The sequence below is a fragment of the Haliotis rubra genome, unplaced genomic scaffold (assembly GCF_003918875.1).
Source record: "Haliotis rubra isolate DU_JTF1 unplaced genomic scaffold, ASM391887v1 Scf256, whole genome shotgun sequence".
Taxonomy (NCBI): Eukaryota; Metazoa; Mollusca; class Gastropoda; order Lepetellida; family Haliotidae; genus Haliotis; species Haliotis rubra.
In genome coordinates, this window is record NW_025766625.1 from 474,332 (window position 1) to 492,847 (window position 18,516).

The window sequence follows — 18,516 nt, forward strand, 5'->3', positions numbered from 1 at the left end:
TCACTCTCACTTGTATAACTTGTTATCCCAGGATGACTGTCATGTACTGGTAAGTATAACTGCTTATTCATAGGCTCACTTCACTAAGGTATAGCATGTTATTCAATGCTTGTAATTCTGTTTCACGTCTATCATCTGGAACCCATGGACAAATAGGAACAATCACAAGAACAGATTTACCACCACTTGAGATGAGTTTTTCACTGTAGCCAGTAATGAAGTCTCCTCCAGCCTAAGTGTGGATCAGACAGCCTCTTGTAGCCTTCAATACATCAGAGGCTACCCCTCACACATTGCTCACACACCACATGTACTCAATTTCATCTCAGTCCAGCTTTCAATCATTGTCAAAATCATTCAGCTGTTGTCAAGTTGTCAAACACAATGTCAGTTATTTAACAATCTTAAAATTGTTCAATATATTATCTCATTATTGACTCTTTCGATCAATGAGTGTGATCCAGCCAACTATACTTTGCTCTTCAGATCCGATGAGTGTGATCCAGCCAACTACCGGTATACTTTGCTCTTCAGATCCAACCAGAGTGATCCATTCAGATGTACCTTGCTCCCTACCTCCAGTGAGAGTGATCCATGTGTATCTAGCTCTCTAGCCCTGATGACAAATATCAAGAGTTTGAACTGCACCAAATCAAGCCTAAATGACGTCTGTTCAGTTATCTCTACCTTTCCCTGTGTCTGTGGTGATGGACAGTGGAGGTGTGGTGTGATGGATGTCTCTGCAACCTTGGCCTAGTCTGCTAATCTCATCAGGTCACTTCTCTAGTAATCAGATTTATGGACTACGAATCCCTCCAGCAGGAACATTGTCTGCTGTAAGTACTGGTGCCATAGTTCCATCTGCCTAGCTCATAGTCACGTCATCAAGGATGGAACACTTCAAGCTGAACAACTGCTTTCAGTTCATATTTCACCACAATATTTGTTGTTTTTGAACAAGAGATCAGATCATGGTAGCAATTTTGAATTAACACATGTTATGTCACAGTTCAAAAGAAAAAAATTATACTTTAAAATCATATTTTTTGTTTGTTCAAGATTTCTGCATTCATTTTATGATGAAGTTAAGCATAAAACACTAGCATATGAGACCAGATACCTCGACACATTGATACATAATCTTTTTCTGTTGATGAAAACAGTAACAACACAGAGACAACAACTACAGGTCGATGTGATGATCGCCCAGAGATATCCTCACAATGTTGTATGTCATCAAATAGATTTGACATACCGTCCGACAGATCTGGCATACCATCCTACAGATCTGACATACTGTCCGACAGACCTGGCATACCATCCTACAGATCTGACATACCGTCCAACAGACACTTCATCCAGATCTACACAGTCATGAACATTGTTTCCGTTATTCAAACATTTCATCCTACTCTAATCGAACATCCTTTCCTTCACTTCCTGTTTCTTGGACTACCGCAACAGAGAAGAGCGATACGAACATTACTGACACCCCATTAGTACCTTCAAAGTAAATCAGTCATTGATTGGTTAATCAACACGCAACGTTTCCTCCAAGTCCATCACATTGCTACATACAAATCCTGACTGAAACTAATTCCATTGGTCTCTGTAGTGGAGTAGTCAGGTATGGCTGTAACAATGAAGAAGGTCTATTGGAGGCTAACCCCTAGTCTGAAGACAGTGGTCTCCTTTATCTGTTATGCTAACAAAACCATATTGTTTTTCTAGCATGTGTTCTCCTTTGTGATCAGTGAACTGGTTCACACCTGCGTTGACAACCCTGCCTCCCGGACAAGCTCAACATAATCACGAAGATAAATATTCAAGGATTTAGTCAATGAAAGACACTAATTACGGCTGGGAATCCTGGCATATTTTCTTATTCAGTTCAGGCTACTTACTAAACATTTTTAAGACCTACATAGCTCTACTGGTTCAGAATATCCAAATGATTCTTTTTGAATTTTTTATGTTGATTTAAAGAAGAGAGAAAGAAGTCTTCTTGCAACCTATTTATAAAAAATGCCCTTATTCTCTGAAAATATATAATTTTATACCTTAGTAGTTTCTTAAAGCTATGATGTCCCCAAATTGATGTTGAAGTCAGGAGTTACAAATAACCTTGGATTGCTTTGTAGAGTCGTGCATAGGTTGAAATTTTGGTATTAGTACTGACAAGACTTTAATGTAAACAAACAACTCCATTAAAATTGAAAAGGAGCCCCACTGAATTAGAAGAACTTATAGAAAATGTAGACTTGATTCATTAAGGGCTATGACAGTTAAGCGAGGGCTGGGTGGAAGGGGAAAACTTTAGTCTTTCTCAGAGTCCCTGAAACGCATTATTTTCCTTCCCCAGTCCTTTCTGCAATCATAAAGATCTAAATGAAGCAAGTCTAGATCTCCTCAGGTTTAGGCTATGAATCTCACATGGGCCTATTTGCAACTAAAAAGAAATCATATGTTTCTCTCAAAATTATATATATTCAGAAACTAAGAGCTAGTTTAGGGAAATGTTTTTAAGGGACTGTGAGATTGACTACCTACTTTTCTGTTTCCTAGGGTTATATTGTTGGGTGGGCAGACAATAAGCCCACTGGGATAAAAGCCCTCGGACGAGAAAAACCTAGGCTAAATGCCCCCAGGACAAAAAGCCCTTGCAAATTTCAACCCACAGGATAAAACACCCTCGGTGTATATTTTGAGTTGACATGATAACATAACTTGTTGTAACCCTTTCTCCTTTCTATATCCAAGGATCAGCTAATTTGTTTCCTGCGAAGATATAATACACTGTTTTTCAGACTTTCTACAGACCAAATGTCGTTGCTTATTTTCCATGCTGTGTAGGAGACTGTCGACAATTAGGAAACCTTTTCTTATGAACAAGATGACTCAGGCAACCAGTAAAACTGTGACATTACAGAAGAAGCAAGACAACTCCCATTACCACTGTGACAGTATTGGTGACAAAGAATCTGCTGTCATAATGACGAAAAATACAGACCAATCCTTCAGAAAAACAGAAACATGTACAGTAAATAGAGTTGTCAGCAATTGGGGAAGAAATAGCACTGAGGTTTCTAGATATAGAAATCAGTAACCAGGGATCCTCTGGACCCTTGAAATCAGTAACTGGAGGTCATGTGGACCCTTGAAATCAGTAACTGTGGGTTATTTGGACCCTTGAAATCAGTAACTGGAGGTCATGTCATCCCTTGAAATCAGTAACTGGAGGTCATGTGGACCCTTGAAATCAGTAACTGGGGGTAATCTGGACCCTTGAATCAGTAACTGGGGGTCATGTGGACCCTTGAAATCAGTAACTGGAGGTCATGTGGACCCTTGAAATCAGTAACTGGGGGTAATCTGGACCATTGAAGTCAGAAACTGGGGGTCATGTGGATCCTTGAAATCAGTAACTGAAGGTCATGTGGACCCTTGAAATCAGTAACTGGGGGTCATCTGGACCCTTGAAATCAGTAACTGAAGGTCATGTGGATCCTTGAAATCAGTAACTGAAGGTCATATGGACCCTTTAAATCAGTAACTGGAGGTCGTGTGGATCCTTGAATTCAGTAACTGAAGGTCATGGTGACCCTTGAAATCAGTAACTGGAGGTCATCTGGACCCTTGAAATCAGTAACTGGGGGTTATGTGGATCCTTGAAATAAGTAACTGGAGGTCATCTGGACCCTTGAAATCAGTAACTGGGGGTAATCTGGACCCTTGAAATCAGTAACTGGGGGTTATATGGACCCTCAGTTTTGTAGGGCAAGGTACACTGCTGGTGTTCGGTGTTCATATACCAGTCATGGATATCCCTCATCTCTGACAACTTATCCTGTTTACTCCCTGACAGCCATATGTCTCCATGGACTTGATTTCCCAATGTTGTTTTAACACAGCCATCCTTCCTGTCAAATGGCTTTGTACACTCTATCTATGGCAGTAAATTTAGGATGTTTGTGCATATATCTCCCACACATCAATGTAAACAGGATACCCAACACAAACGGAAACAATGAGGCGTGAACTCTCCACCTGATGTGATGCTGATATCAGAAGCTGGCTTTCTGCTCTAACATAAACACAAAGCACAAGCTTATAATGCCACAAGTCCAAAACAAAACAGTATCTCATGTTCATTTCAATTTTGAATTCTATTTATTCCTTGAAATGGATATCACATATCTTTCCTTTAAGGTTTGGTGCGGGCCCTGCATATCTATATGATCAACTGTCTACAAATAAGTTGATTTTTATCGAATCTAATTAAATAGGAATAAAAATGTGATATATCATTTTAAAAAATACACATTTTGGTGGCACATGATCTGAAACCTATGTAAATATACAGATATTTGATCTGCTCTTATCAACTTGAATATCACATTTTGGGCAAATTTGTTTTTATTTCGTGATTTACAGATTTAATATGAAAAAATCTTGGTCAATAGGATATAATGAGCGGATGTGTGAGTGAGTCATATTACCAACAAATACAACAATGTAAAGTACAAAATATTTTTCTTCTCTCTAAAATAATTATACATTAATGTTTATCATCTTATTGTCAAAGAATTTTCTTATCTTAGTCTTTTTTCTTTTTCTCTGTGAGAAGTAAAAATGTTTCCTTGTAGATGTATATAGAATATATCACATTGACTGAAGGTGTCTTAAACAAAGACGTATCCACAACCAGATGTTCAGGGTTCATGGAGTTTGGCATTTTTGTTTTTTGAAAACCTTGTAAGGGTCTTTTCCCCCAAAGACGTTAATGGCATATGACCTTTTGAACTTTATCATACAATCACAATCATTGTTTTTGTTCTTCACAAAAAGGAACAATCAATACTGAGGAAGAAGTAATCAATATTTTCAGCTAATAACATTTTCCTTAAACCAATATTTCACAATATGACCCATTGTTTCTGTTAAAGAGAACTCCATTTTGGCAACCTCCAACAAAATAAAATTTCTTTAAAATATTTTCTTAAATTAATAAATTAATAAACAAGCAAGTTTCTTTGTGAGCACGATGCATTCAAAGTCTACGATTATTGAAAAGTGAATGATGGCCTCCCAAGACAATGACCTCTCAAGAGTTGTCTCCCTGTTAAGCTGCACCTGGTGACCTTCCCCTCGATCAGCAGCTGCAGGCTAACAATGGCAGTGTGCCTTCAGGGGTCGATAAGTGCCCTGATCCTCAATAGGTGCTGCACTAAGGGGATCAGGGATAAGAGGGTCTCTGTGAAGGCCGAGTCATGACGAGCAGGCCAGGACAATAGACTGTGGTGCACATTACTCACGGACCATAGGAACAATTAACTCTTGTATTCAAACAGGAACTCTCTTATCAAGACAATCAAAAAGACCTTTAAAAAATGTAAAGGTATTTTGTAATTATCTTGATAATACACTTCTTAAATTTAGAGTAAATATCATTGCTGTATCTTTTTTTCAAATCTTTTGTTATTGTATGGCTTAACTGCTTTCTTTTCATATTTTAATAGCATTGTCTGGATGATATAATTTGCAATGTTTTGCCTGTATAGAAATGCCAAACCATTTATCTGAAAGAGTAAAAACGTCCATGACAAAAATTCCTTCTATTTTTTAATAACATCTCCATCATGAAGATACAAAGCACAACAATAGATCCTTGTCTCCATTCAACAAACAACAATCGATTATCAAATTCCACATTCCTATCTCACAATCTTTCAAGAAGGGTTTTAGCACCCTGCCAGGACTCAACGCCTTTGCAATAAACTATGGGAAAATAAACATAAAATCTAATTCCTTGAGCCTTACAATGAAAAACATACTCACGCCATAAGCATAATTTAAATTGGCTAATGTATATTGCTTCAGATACCCATTAACCCACAATGAATCCAACATATTTTCAATTTTTTCAACCCATATGCAAACAAGAAACAAGAAATGCCTTATGACTTGGGCTGGAAATCACGGGGCACCTGCCTCTCAGAAAGATGTGCAAGAAGATTACCCATGTCATCACAATATTCATTATAGCGACCATGTTGGCTTCTTATTGTAATCACGAATTCCAGGTCAAAATATTCCCTGCATTCTGGCTTAGCTGTTGACATAAAAAGCTTCATCAAATAGGCTCAGACAGCAGATATGATATCTTTATGTGTTTGAGTTTCACAGTGTTTTATTTCTACTTGCATTGAAGAAGTCTGAATAGCACTTAAACAGCTGTTAAACAGTTCAGCTTGAACAACTATTTACAGGGCATAACGGAGAGCAAACAGATCGTTGTACATATGTAGTGTACATGTTTTCTAACTTTACATTTCTGTGCTGCTTGGGGCAACTATTTACATTGTTCAGTGGGCAAATAGTGTTTGTCAGCTGAGAAGACACACACTTGAAATACCCATAATCGTCATTCCTGGCAATTTTCTATCAGAAACAAGCAGGCCTGTTGCAAGATAGTGATATAGAGCCAATATGCTTGATGTGTTTTTCTGAAAATGTTCTTTTTTATGCTATCGACACGATACGGCACTTTTTTCAGGACTGGAGTCATTTTCACACACGTTATGGCACTGATAATGAAATATTGAAGTAACAAATTAAAAAATAATTAATTTATGTATCAAAACAGGTGCAGAAGCTCTTAAATGAACAGTTTCCAGCAGACTGCAGGGTATTTGAACAAACATCTTTTTTTATTGTATGACCCATATCTTAAAATTTCTAATTTTGTAAAAAAATATTCTTTCTTTTTTTTAATAGATCTGTTTAAATGCTATACACTACATCAATCATTACAAATGTTGTATATATACACATTATAGGAATGACATATATCATATTATGGTGGCACTTTGTCATTTATAGAATTCATATAATTATCTAATGAATGAAAAACATTCTGTAATATTCTCAACTAACTGATTGATACTGCTAAACAAATTATATTTTTGTCTGAGCTGTATAAATACCAGTGGAGATATTTCATCCACAACAAAGGAAACTAACAACGGAAGCGAAGGCTTGCACATTAGTGGACAAAGGGAAATAACTCTTTCATTCCTTTGTGAATCAGATTTTACATTCTCTGACGACTTCACTGACATTGCAACGGAACAGGGTAACCATGACAAAAACAGTTATGGAACAATTCCAAAATAAGATAAATGCCACATGATTGATAATGATTTGATTTATTATTAGAATATGTTTGTTCATGTAGATGTTTAGCAGGATTCTCTCAAACACATAGTCCTTCTTTTGTTCTATCAGTGTTCAACAGTGATAGTGCAGGACTAAATGCGCTATACTAGATTTTTGTATTGCTAATTACAGTGCACGTACCTATGCAAGGCATGGGTTTCAGCTTATCAGTGGTGACAGACTGTTTCAAACAAGGTGTTTACTAGAACCTACACCTATGCTAAACATGGAAGAGTGAGTGAGTGAGTATGGTTTTACGCCACTTTTAGCAATATTCCAGCAATAACACGGTGGGGGACACCAGAAATGGGCTTCATATACTAAACATGGAAGATAGCATAGCAATGAGAGAGTGCATGAATGAGAAAATGGGTAATTGCATGTTGGTTTGTAATAGAGTTGGGACGGTCCAAATTTTCTACACCGACCCCTATTACTTTACCCTACCCTGATACCTGTTATGTTAAGTTCTGATATCAAATTTGTAAGAAATGGCATGAAATTCTTCAGCTCGGAGGCTAAAATGTTTCAATATCTTAACCATGTATTATACTCAAAACAGGTGACTATAGATTGTGTCTAAATCTTCAAAGACAATACAACCTTTCAATCATGAAAATATAACATATCATATTGTTTAATCTATTAGTCACATGATCATAATGGGTCCGGGTATTGAGATGGGTAACTGGGTCCAACTCATTAGACACCCGTCCTGGGTATCCGGGTTACCCAGCCCTGCCCTAGTTTGTAAGTGTGAGTGAGTGAGTGAGTGGATGGGTTATTAAGTTAATATGTGAGTGAGTCAGTTGGTGGGTGAGTGAGTGAGTAATGGCTGGGTGGATGAGTTAGTGAGGTGAGGTGAGTAGAAATTGGGTTTAACGTCATGCTTGAGAATATTTCGCTCATATGACGACGTGCATGCGTGTGTATATGTATGTGCGGCTGCTTGTACTAGCCCAGACTTAAGCTGGTTTTATAGTGCTAGCCAACTAAGATACCATGCCGCAGTGAAGCATGAATACCCCACTCAGACACAATTTACTGACTCCGAGACGACCAGTCCTTGTACCCATTAATGCCGAGCGCCAGGCAGGGACCAACAAGTACCATATTTTAACGTCTTTTGGTATGACGTGGTCGGGGATTGAACCCGCGACCTTCCGCTCTCTGGGCGGACGCTCTAACCACTACACCACGGAGGCGGTCAGTGGGTAAGTGAGTGTATGGGTGAATGAGTGTATGGGTGAATGAGTGTATTGGTGGGTAAATAAGTGAGAGAGTGAGTGGGTGACTGAGTGTCATGGGTGACTCAGTGGTTGGGTGGGTAAGTGAGTGAGTATGTAAGTGAGTGAATGAATGAGTGGTTGGTTGAGGGAGTATGAGAGTGAGTGAGTGAGTGAGTGAGTGAGTGAGTGAGTGAGTGAATGAGTGTAAATGATACACTGTTCCCGAGCAAGGTAACTACAATGTATAGACCTACACTAAACACAGACCAGCGTGTGACACCACGTTCCCCTGACACACATAGATACAAGCACCTGCACCAAATGTCGCCTTGGTAAACACAGAAGTCATCAATCAACTGAATGCCTATCACAGACACAGTTGAATAGTAACTTGTGACATATCAGATTTTTAAACTTCACATAAAATGTAGTGAATGCTGCAAGGGTTATCAACTGTCAAAGATAAAAAATAAAAAAAGGAGACGACTGATTCCTCTTGAACAGTTTGTGTGTAGTTTGCAGTGTGTGTAGTATGTGTGTGTGCATGGTGTGTGCATGTATTGTGTGAGTTTGAGAGCTCAAGTCTCTATGGATTAGACAGCCTCCGGGCTGTGTGTTCTAGTATTGACACTTCCTGCTCAGCCACAATAGAAACAGTCAATACCAGAAATCACCCACAAACTAGTTTATTTTCAGCTCCAAGAGTGTATTAAATAGGGTTGGTCATACATACTGTTCAGATGACAACTGTCCCAGAGGAACTCATACAACAACTGAAATTAAAGGGGCACTCTGGATGGGAGCGGTGTCTACATGATATATGTATATCAATATCTGGACCAGCTTCCATCCTCTGTGTGGGAAGCCGGTATGGTGAGTATGGGTCTACAGGTGTCTCTGATGAACAACAGTGATTGTAAGCTTGAGGCGTGTGTTTACAGACTACAAGCAGCTCCACCTGTTGTCACGACGACAGATCCTGTAGGATATATGTTCAGATGATGTTGCTATATGTTGTGTTTAAGGACTGAATGAATAAACTTTTACACTACTCTAGCAATACAAGGCCAATCTTATGGAAGGGGCACTCCACCTGAAGAAGGGCAAGAACTAGCCCAGAGAAGTCGTGAGAAATAAATATAGTAGTTGTTATCCATAAGATTTGTCTTGTATTACTACACCAACTTCTAAATGCCTTTGAGGAATTTCTTTTAGCAATATCAATATATGGTCAGTAGTAATGGGATACCCATGTGGGTAAAAAACAGTCTTCAGCATGGAGCTGTTCCAACACTCAAACTGGGGTTCGCATGTACCCAAACCAGGAACAGAACCTGGATCTTCAGCATGAGGAGCTACACTATACACCTCAACCTCTCTGCCAACGTTATCTGAATTTAAAAATACTGAAACCAGGCAGTAGTGACACACAAAATTTGAATGGTTGAAACTATAGATCAACCATCTGTCCGTAAATAATTGAGTCTGGACCAGATAATCCAGTGATCTTTTGAATGAGTGAAGCTAATGAATGAGTGAGTGACAGACACATAGCTTCAAACAAGGAATTTGATAAAAATTCTGTCTGTTATTGATACAAATGTCAACAAAAAGCTAAAAAATTCCTTAGCAGAATGATAACCAGACACACAAACAAGACATTTACCAACTTTGCCCATAAACCTTTTGATAACCTTCCGAAAACATTCCGAAGAATAATACATGTATTTTCGTAAACAGGAAATTCAAGTATAACAAACAGGGCAACTTGAGCTGCGCTGCAATCATAAAAATACATGAAGAATAGTACATATATTTTCGTAAACAGGAAATTCAAGTATAACAAACAGGGCAACTTGAGCTGCGCTGCAATCATAAAAAAACATTTGATCATTTGTTGGTGTTTAAAAAGGACTTTCTAGGTCCTTGACCACACCTGAAACCACCCTGGATATCACACAGCTCCGTGAGTGAGTGAGTGAGTGAGTGAGTATGATTTTATGGTGCTTTTATCAATATTCCAGCAATATCACGGCGGGTGACACCTGAAATGGGCTTCACACATTGTACTCATGTGGGGAATTGAACCCGGGTCTTCGGCGTGACAAGCAGACGCTTTAACCACTAGGCTACCCCACCGCCCCGCTCCATGAGTGTCTAACTGAGTGAGTGTGATGTGGAGGTGTGAGAATGTACAGAACAACCCACTTCAGCCCTGCTATCATCTTCACTTGTCAATCTCCAGCCACCAAACGCACAAACACCAACATCCTACCACCATTAGGGGAGAAAAACGATCCAAACATAGAAACCAAGTCATAATTTACCGATAAGACAAATTACATTCTAACATCTCCACTCTGGTTTACATAAACGAAGGATTAGATGAATGCCTGTGTAGAAATTCTGTCAATGCTATGCCAAACCACCCGAGGAGACCATGAATACTTTCATTGTGAACATCAAAGGGGATAACAGGCCCACTTGGGAGTCCCTTTAATGCTTCGTCTTTGCAGGGGAGGGAACACAGTGAGCTGGACCTCACAAAAGGATATTATTTGTCAATATTCAGTTTACGTTATGAGGTAGACCTCTGCCAAGACTACAAACCCAGCTTGCACTGTATGACCAAAGTCAATATAAATGTCTATAAATCCATTTACTGTGAACAGATAATCTGGGTTTAATCTGACAATAAAACTCATCCCTACAAAGGGAATACTAAATGTTTCTGAGTGCTTACAAAGGGGAGTTTGGGATGGAAATGTGTATTGTACAACTTCTTAACCTCACGATGTTGGTCTACTCAGGTGGCAATCTAGCAGATTTGTGTACCCTTGTGTCATTAAATTATCTGCACTGGGTGGAATGTCTGCCTCTGCTTGGTGTGTGAAAGCTTAAGTAATAGTGCACTGGAGGAGGTGCTTATTTATTACAGGTCTCGACGGGGTGTAGTGGTTAGAACATCCGCCCCTAGAGCGGAAGGCCACATGTTCGAGCCCCGGCTGCCTCATACCAAAAGACTATATGGTACTTGTTGGTCCCTGCCTGGCGCTCGTCATTAATTGGTACAACAAGGACTGGTCAGCTCGGAGTCAGTATAATGTGTCTGAGTTGGTATATTTATGCTTAATTGTGGTATGGTATCTCAGTGAGCTAGCACTATAAAACCAGCTTAAGTCTGGGCTAGTACAAGCAGCAACAAATACACACGCATGCAAGTCGCCATATGAGCGAAAAATCTTTAGTTCGAGGTTAAACCCCATTTCACCTCACATCACTAATACAGGTCTCCATGTAACAGCTGGACAACCAGATTAGGATCCCCATATAACTGGTGAAAAGGTGAGGTGAAATTGAGGTTAACGTCGTGCTTGAGAATATTCATCATATGACGTACCATCAAATACCGCCTGTATCATATCTGCTGCCTGCTTGTACCCAGCCCAGACTTAAGCTGTCACCTTTATAGTGCTAGCCCACTGAGATACCATGCCGCAGTGAAGCATGAATACCCCACTCAGACACATTATACTGACTCGAGTCCGATTCAGTCCTTGTTGTACCCATTAATGCGCAAGGCAGGGACCAACAAGTACCATATTTTAACGCTTTGGTATGACGCGGGTCGAGGATCCGCCTCCACCGACATCGATACTCGGGCGGACGCTCTGGTAACCACAACACCACGGAGGCGGTCCCCATATAACTACTGCCTGACCAAGCTTGAGCTGGGTACCCATTCAACTAATACCTGATCACATCTGACCTGGGTACCATCCAACTAATACCTGATCACATCCGACCTGGGTACCCATCCAACTAATACCATCACATCCAACCTGGGTACCCATCCAGATACCTGATATCATCTGATACCTGTACCCATCCCACCTCATCTGACATGGGTATCCATCTATCAATCCTGATCATATCTGACCTGGGTACCCATCCAAGTAATACCTGATCACATCTGACCTGGGTACCCATCCAACTAATACCTGATCACATCTGACCTGGGTACCCATCCAACTAATACCTGATCATATCTGACCTGGGTACCCATCCAACTAATACCTGATCACATCTGACCTGGGTACCCATCCAACTAATACCTGATCACATCCAACCTGGGTACCCATCCAACTAATACCTGATCACATCTGACCTGGGTACCCATCCAACTACATCCTGATCATATCTGACCTGGGTACCCATCCAGCTAATACCTGATCACATCTGACCTGGGTACCCATCCAGCTATACCTGATCACATCTGACCTGGGTACCCATCCAACTAATACCTGATCACATCTGACCTGGGTACCCATCCAACTAATACCTGATCACATCCTGGCCTGGGTACCCATCCAACTAATACCTGATCATATCTGACCCTGGGTACCCATCCAACTACATGTCTGTATCACATCGAGCCAGGTACCCCATCCAACTAATACCTGATCCTTATCTGACCTGGGTTCCCATCCAAGTAATACCTGATAACATCGAGAAGCAGGCGACGGCTGTTCTGCACTGCATGTATGTATCTGGCCTATGGTACCCGGCATCAACTAATACCGATCACATCTGACCTGGTACCCATCCAGCAATACCGTATGCATCCGACGCCTGGTCAATCCAACTAATACGCGCCTGATCACATCTGACAGGTACCAATCCAACTAATACCTGATAACATCCAACAGGTACCCATCCAAGTAATATAATATCTGCCTGGGTGACACATCTGACCTGGGGGTATACCTGATCACATCTGACCTGGGTGCCATCCAACTAATACCTGATCATCTGACCTGGGTACCCATCCATGCTACCTAATCGAGCCTGGGTACCCATCCAACTAATACCCTGATCATCTGACCTGGGTACCCATCCAAGTAATAATGTTCCTGACGATAACGACATCAACCTGGGTATCCATCCAACTGCGATACGATCACATCTGACCTGGGTACCCCATCCCTAAAACCTGATCATACTGACCTACCTGGGTACCAAAATACCTGATAAGGATCGAACCAGCTAATACCTGATGGCGGTGTACCCATAACTAATACCTGATCAACATCTGGCCTGGGTACCCCATCCAACTAATAACTATCTGACCTGGGTACCCATCCAACTAATACCTGATCAAGCATCTGACCTGGGTGCCCATCCAACTAATACCTGATAACATCTGACCTGGGTACCCATACTAATACCTGATCACATCTGACCTGGGTACCCATCCAACTAATACCTGATCACATCTGACCTGGGTACCCATCCAACTAATACCTGATCACATCCGACCTGGGTACCCATCCAACTAATACCTGATCACATCTGACCTGGGTACCCATCCAACTAATACCTGATCACATCTGACCTGGGTACCCATCCAACTAATACCTGATCACATCTGACCTGGGTACCCATCCAACTAATACCTGATCACATCGACCTGGGTACCCATCCAATAAACCTGATACATCTGACCTGGGTACCCATCCAACTAATATCTGATCACATCTGACCTGGGTACCCATCCAAGTAATACCTGATCACATCTGGCCTGGGTACCCATCCAACTAATACCTGATCATATCTGACCTGGGTACCCATCCAACTAATACCTGATCACATCTGACCTGGGTACCCATCCAACTAATACCTGATAACATCTGACCTGGGTACCCATCCAACTAATACCTGATCATATCTGACCTGGGTACCCATCCAACTAATACCTGATCACATCTGACCTGGGTACCCATCCAACTAATACCTGATCACATCTGACCTGGGTACCCATCCAACTAATACCTGATCACATCTGACCTGGGTACCCATCCAACTAATACCTGATAACATCTGACCTGGGTACCCATCCAACTAATACCTGATCACATCTGGCCTGGGTACCCATCCAACTAATACCTGATCACATCTGACCTGGGTACCCATCCAACTAATACCTGATCATATCCGACCTGGGTACCCATCCAACTAATACCTGATCACATCTGACCTGGGTACCCATCCAACTAATACCTGATCATATCTGACCTGGGTACCCATCCAACTAATACCTGATCACATCTGACCTGGGTACCCATCCAACTAATACCTGATCACATCTGACCTGGGTACCCATCCAACTAATACCTGATCACATCTGACCTGGGTACCCATCCAACTAATACCTGATCACATCTGACCTGGGTACCCATCCAACTAATACCTGATAACATCTGACCTGGGTACCCATCCAACTAATACCTGATCACATCTGACCTGGGTACCCATCCAACTAATACCTGATCACATCTGACCTGGGTACCCATCCAACTAATACCTGATCACATCTGACCTGGGTACCATCCAACTAATACCTGATCACATCTGACCTGGGTACCCATCCAACTAATACCTGATCACATCTGACCTGGGTACCCATCCAACTAATACCTGATCACATCTGACCTGGGTACCCATCCAACTAATACCTGATCACATCTGACCTGGGTACCCATCCAACTAATACCTGATCATATCTGACCTGGGTACCCATCCAACTAATACCTGATCACATCTGACCTGGGTACCCATCCAACTAATACCTGATCACATCTGACCTGGGTACCCATCCAACTAATACCTGATCACATCTGACCTGGGTACCCATCCAACTATGTCCTGATCATATCTGACCTGGGTACCCATCCAACTAACACCTGATCATATCTGACCTGGTTACCCATCCAACTACATTCTGATTACATCTGACCTCAGCACCCATCCAACTATGTCCTGATCACATCTGACCTGGGTCATCCAACTAATACCTGATCACAGTGACCTGGGTACCCATCCAACTACATTCCTGATCGACCTTGGTACCCATCCAACTAATACCTGATCACATCCGACCTGGGTACCTATCCAACTATGTCCTGATCATATCTGACCTGGGTACCCATCCAACTAATACCTGATCACATCCGACCTGGTACCCATCCAACTAACACCTGATCACATCCGACCTGGGTACCCATCCAACTAACACCTGATCATATCTGACCTGGGTACCCATCCAACTACATTCTGATCACATCCGACCTCAGTACCCATCCAACTACATTCTGATCACATCTGATCTGGATGCCTATCCAATTATTTGATCACATATGACTATACTAGGGGATCCATCTCAGAACTGCCTAATGAATCTACTAGACATGATTCATGACCTACATCACTTATAATACCACCTACTACACAGTCACCTTTACAAATATCAGAAAAAAGCAATTTCCTGTACATAATCCATCTCTGTGTGTTAAATGTTATCTCTTCATAATTACCACTCCATTATGAAACTTTATAAGGTTGATACAGAAGCCCAATACAAATGTTAACGAAGTCCCTAGAATTCCTGACCATTAATAGTGCCACAGTGGAACTTCCATACCACCCCTTCATTGTCCACTGCCACACCCATGTGCTACTGCCACACCCACACCCAACTGTTCAGACGTTACAGTGCCCCTTTAAAACAACCTCTCTTTTCACTGACTTCAAACAGCCCTACTTCAAAGAACTCTTAAACAAGAATATTTAGTGCATAACAAATTGATAACCTAATTCCTATAGAAATCTCAAAGGTTTAAATTACTCGATCGAGGATCAATTCAGAATGGTACTGCTCTCAGGTATATCCTGGGAGAAAAACACTTCATTAACATTCCTTGGTTAATCTTTCCGTGGGGTCAAATTAGATTTCACACCTAAGTCCAAGAGTCTCTGATAAGTCATGAAAACAAACACTGGTATCTGGGCTCCCTCCACCTACAATAGGACGGGGCGGCATGAGTGTTCGTCGCCGTGGCCTGCGGTACAGAGGCGGCAGTTCTGATTATGTCTCTGTAGCCATGTAACGCTATATAACCCAATCAGATGTTGGTCAAGGTTGATGTGAATCGATACAATGTAATAACAACATGGCAGTGCTGGTCAAGTAGGCTCTGTGCCTGGTAACTGTATGTAATTAGGAGTTGGTTCTGAGTTGCGTTAATTGGATGACAAATAATGTTTTTCTTGGACAAGGATTTTTCATTGCTTGTTGAGTTGCTAGGTGAATTAAGCCACACAATGTTGAGTGAGTGAGTGAGTGAGTTTGATTTTACCCATGTGGGGAATCGACACAATGTTGAGGATCCATATCATAGTGACATGTTGGGTAGCACTCTAGGTGGCGTGTGTGCCTGTCACACATATTCATTATTAGGAAAACAGAAGTATATGAGTGAGTGAGTTGGGTTTAATACCGTTTGAATAATATTTCTGTCACATCATAGTGTGGCGTCTTGCTGTGGGAGGACAGTCAAAAGTGACATTTACCATTTTGGTTAAAGCCATGATGCTGACAAACCCAGAGACAATTACCATAAACCTGGAATTGGAACATAAACTTGTGACAGTTCGTAGTGAATTGCAATATCCTTGAAAATGTCTCCATGCAAAGAAAGCTGTGTCACTGACCTGTAGAGACGTGGTGGCTTGGCAGTTGGTATCTTCATGCTGTCCATACGTCAGTGCGCGGTAGTTCCTGTAGCTCCGGTACGTGTTGCTGTACACCCCATTTTGTAGCGACGAGCTTGCCGGACACATTTCTTTGCTCGGGACCTGGCGGCCATACTGGGCAAACTGTATACTGATGATGGTCTTCTGTGGACACTTGACCGTCATCGACTCTCCGTCACATGCATGTTGGTGGAAAGTGTCTAACGTGCTTGACAAAGAACCTGCAAGAACATGATCATATGTTACATCTCAGAAAAGCAAAAAAACTTTCAGAACTTTTGCTTCATCATTTCTGTTACTCTTCCTGCATCTAATAGGAAGGAAGATCCGTTGATATGCAACTTGTTTATTTCGAAACCAAAATGTTGCTTTTGTAGTTATGTAGAAGTTCTATGTCCATGAAGTATCTGACTTGCTCACCAAACCAAACTTGCAATGCCACTTGATGAAAGTCTCATGTATCTATTCATATTGAATAACCTCCAAATATGTTTTATATTAAATGACACTGGAAATTAGTTCAGGATAGCCAATCTTGACACCATTCCAGCCATCACAGATCAGGATAGCCAACCTTGACACCATTCCAACCATCACAGATCAGGATAGCCAACCTTGACACCATTCCAACCATCACAGATCAGGATAGCCAACCTTGACACCATTCCAACCATCACAGATCAGGATAGCCAACCTTGACACCATTCCAACCATCACAGATCAGGATAGCCAACCTTGACACCATTCCTACCATCACAGATCAGGATAGCCAACCATGACACCATTCCAACCATCAGAGATCAGGATAGCCAACCTTGACACCATTCCAGCCATCACAGATCAGGATAGCCAACCTTGACACCATTCCAGCCATCACAAATCAGGATAGCCAACCTTGACACCATTCCAACCATCCCAAATCAAGCTAGCCAACCTTGACACCATTCCAACCATCCCAAATCAGGATAGCCAACCTTGAAACCATTCCAACCATCACAAATCAGGATAGCCAACCTTGACACCATTCCAACCATCACAAATCAGGATAGCCAACCTTGACACCATTCCAACCATCACAAATCAGGATAGCCAACCTTGACACCATTCCAACAATCGATAGCCAAATTTGGCATCATACCAACAATCAGAAATCAGGACAGCCACTGTGTCCTTGCAGCTGTTGATGTGTCAAAGAGTCTCTATCCAATGTGTCCTTGCAGCTGTTGATGTGTCAAAGAGTCTCTATCCACATTAATATCTACAAAGTGTTCCACAACGGCCATCAGTGTCAGTGAACCTCAGACCACATGTAACCCCATCAGTGTGTCATCCTCTGACCACAGCAATACGCATCTCTCTAAGTGTAACATGAAGGGAGCACTACTGCCTGTAAGATTTAACACAAAAACAACTGTATGTCAATATGAAATAAAGTTATGGAAGGCTGACAATAAATAATCAATGACAGAGACCCTGT

At 41.3% G+C, this 18,516-nt stretch overlaps 2 protein-coding genes across 2 annotated transcripts in view; both read right to left on the reverse strand.

Annotated features, from left to right (window-relative positions):
* Positions 1-18,516, reverse strand: part of LOC124279747 — a 189,625-nt gene that overhangs the window by 115,006 nt on the left and 56,103 nt on the right. Inside the window, exon 2 of the mRNA XM_046715613.1 lies at positions 16,998-17,260. The gene's annotated coding sequence lies outside the window, so the exon portion shown is untranslated. The remainder of the gene's footprint in view (positions 1-16,997; positions 17,261-18,516) is intronic.
* LOC124279777 (protein eva-1-like) overlaps positions 1-18,516 on the reverse strand; it is a 70,387-nt gene that overhangs the window by 51,116 nt on the left and 755 nt on the right. Inside the window, exon 2 of the mRNA XM_046715657.1 lies at positions 16,998-17,260. Coding sequence (XP_046571613.1) covers positions 16,998-17,260 — 263 coding nt within the window. The remainder of the gene's footprint in view (positions 1-16,997; positions 17,261-18,516) is intronic.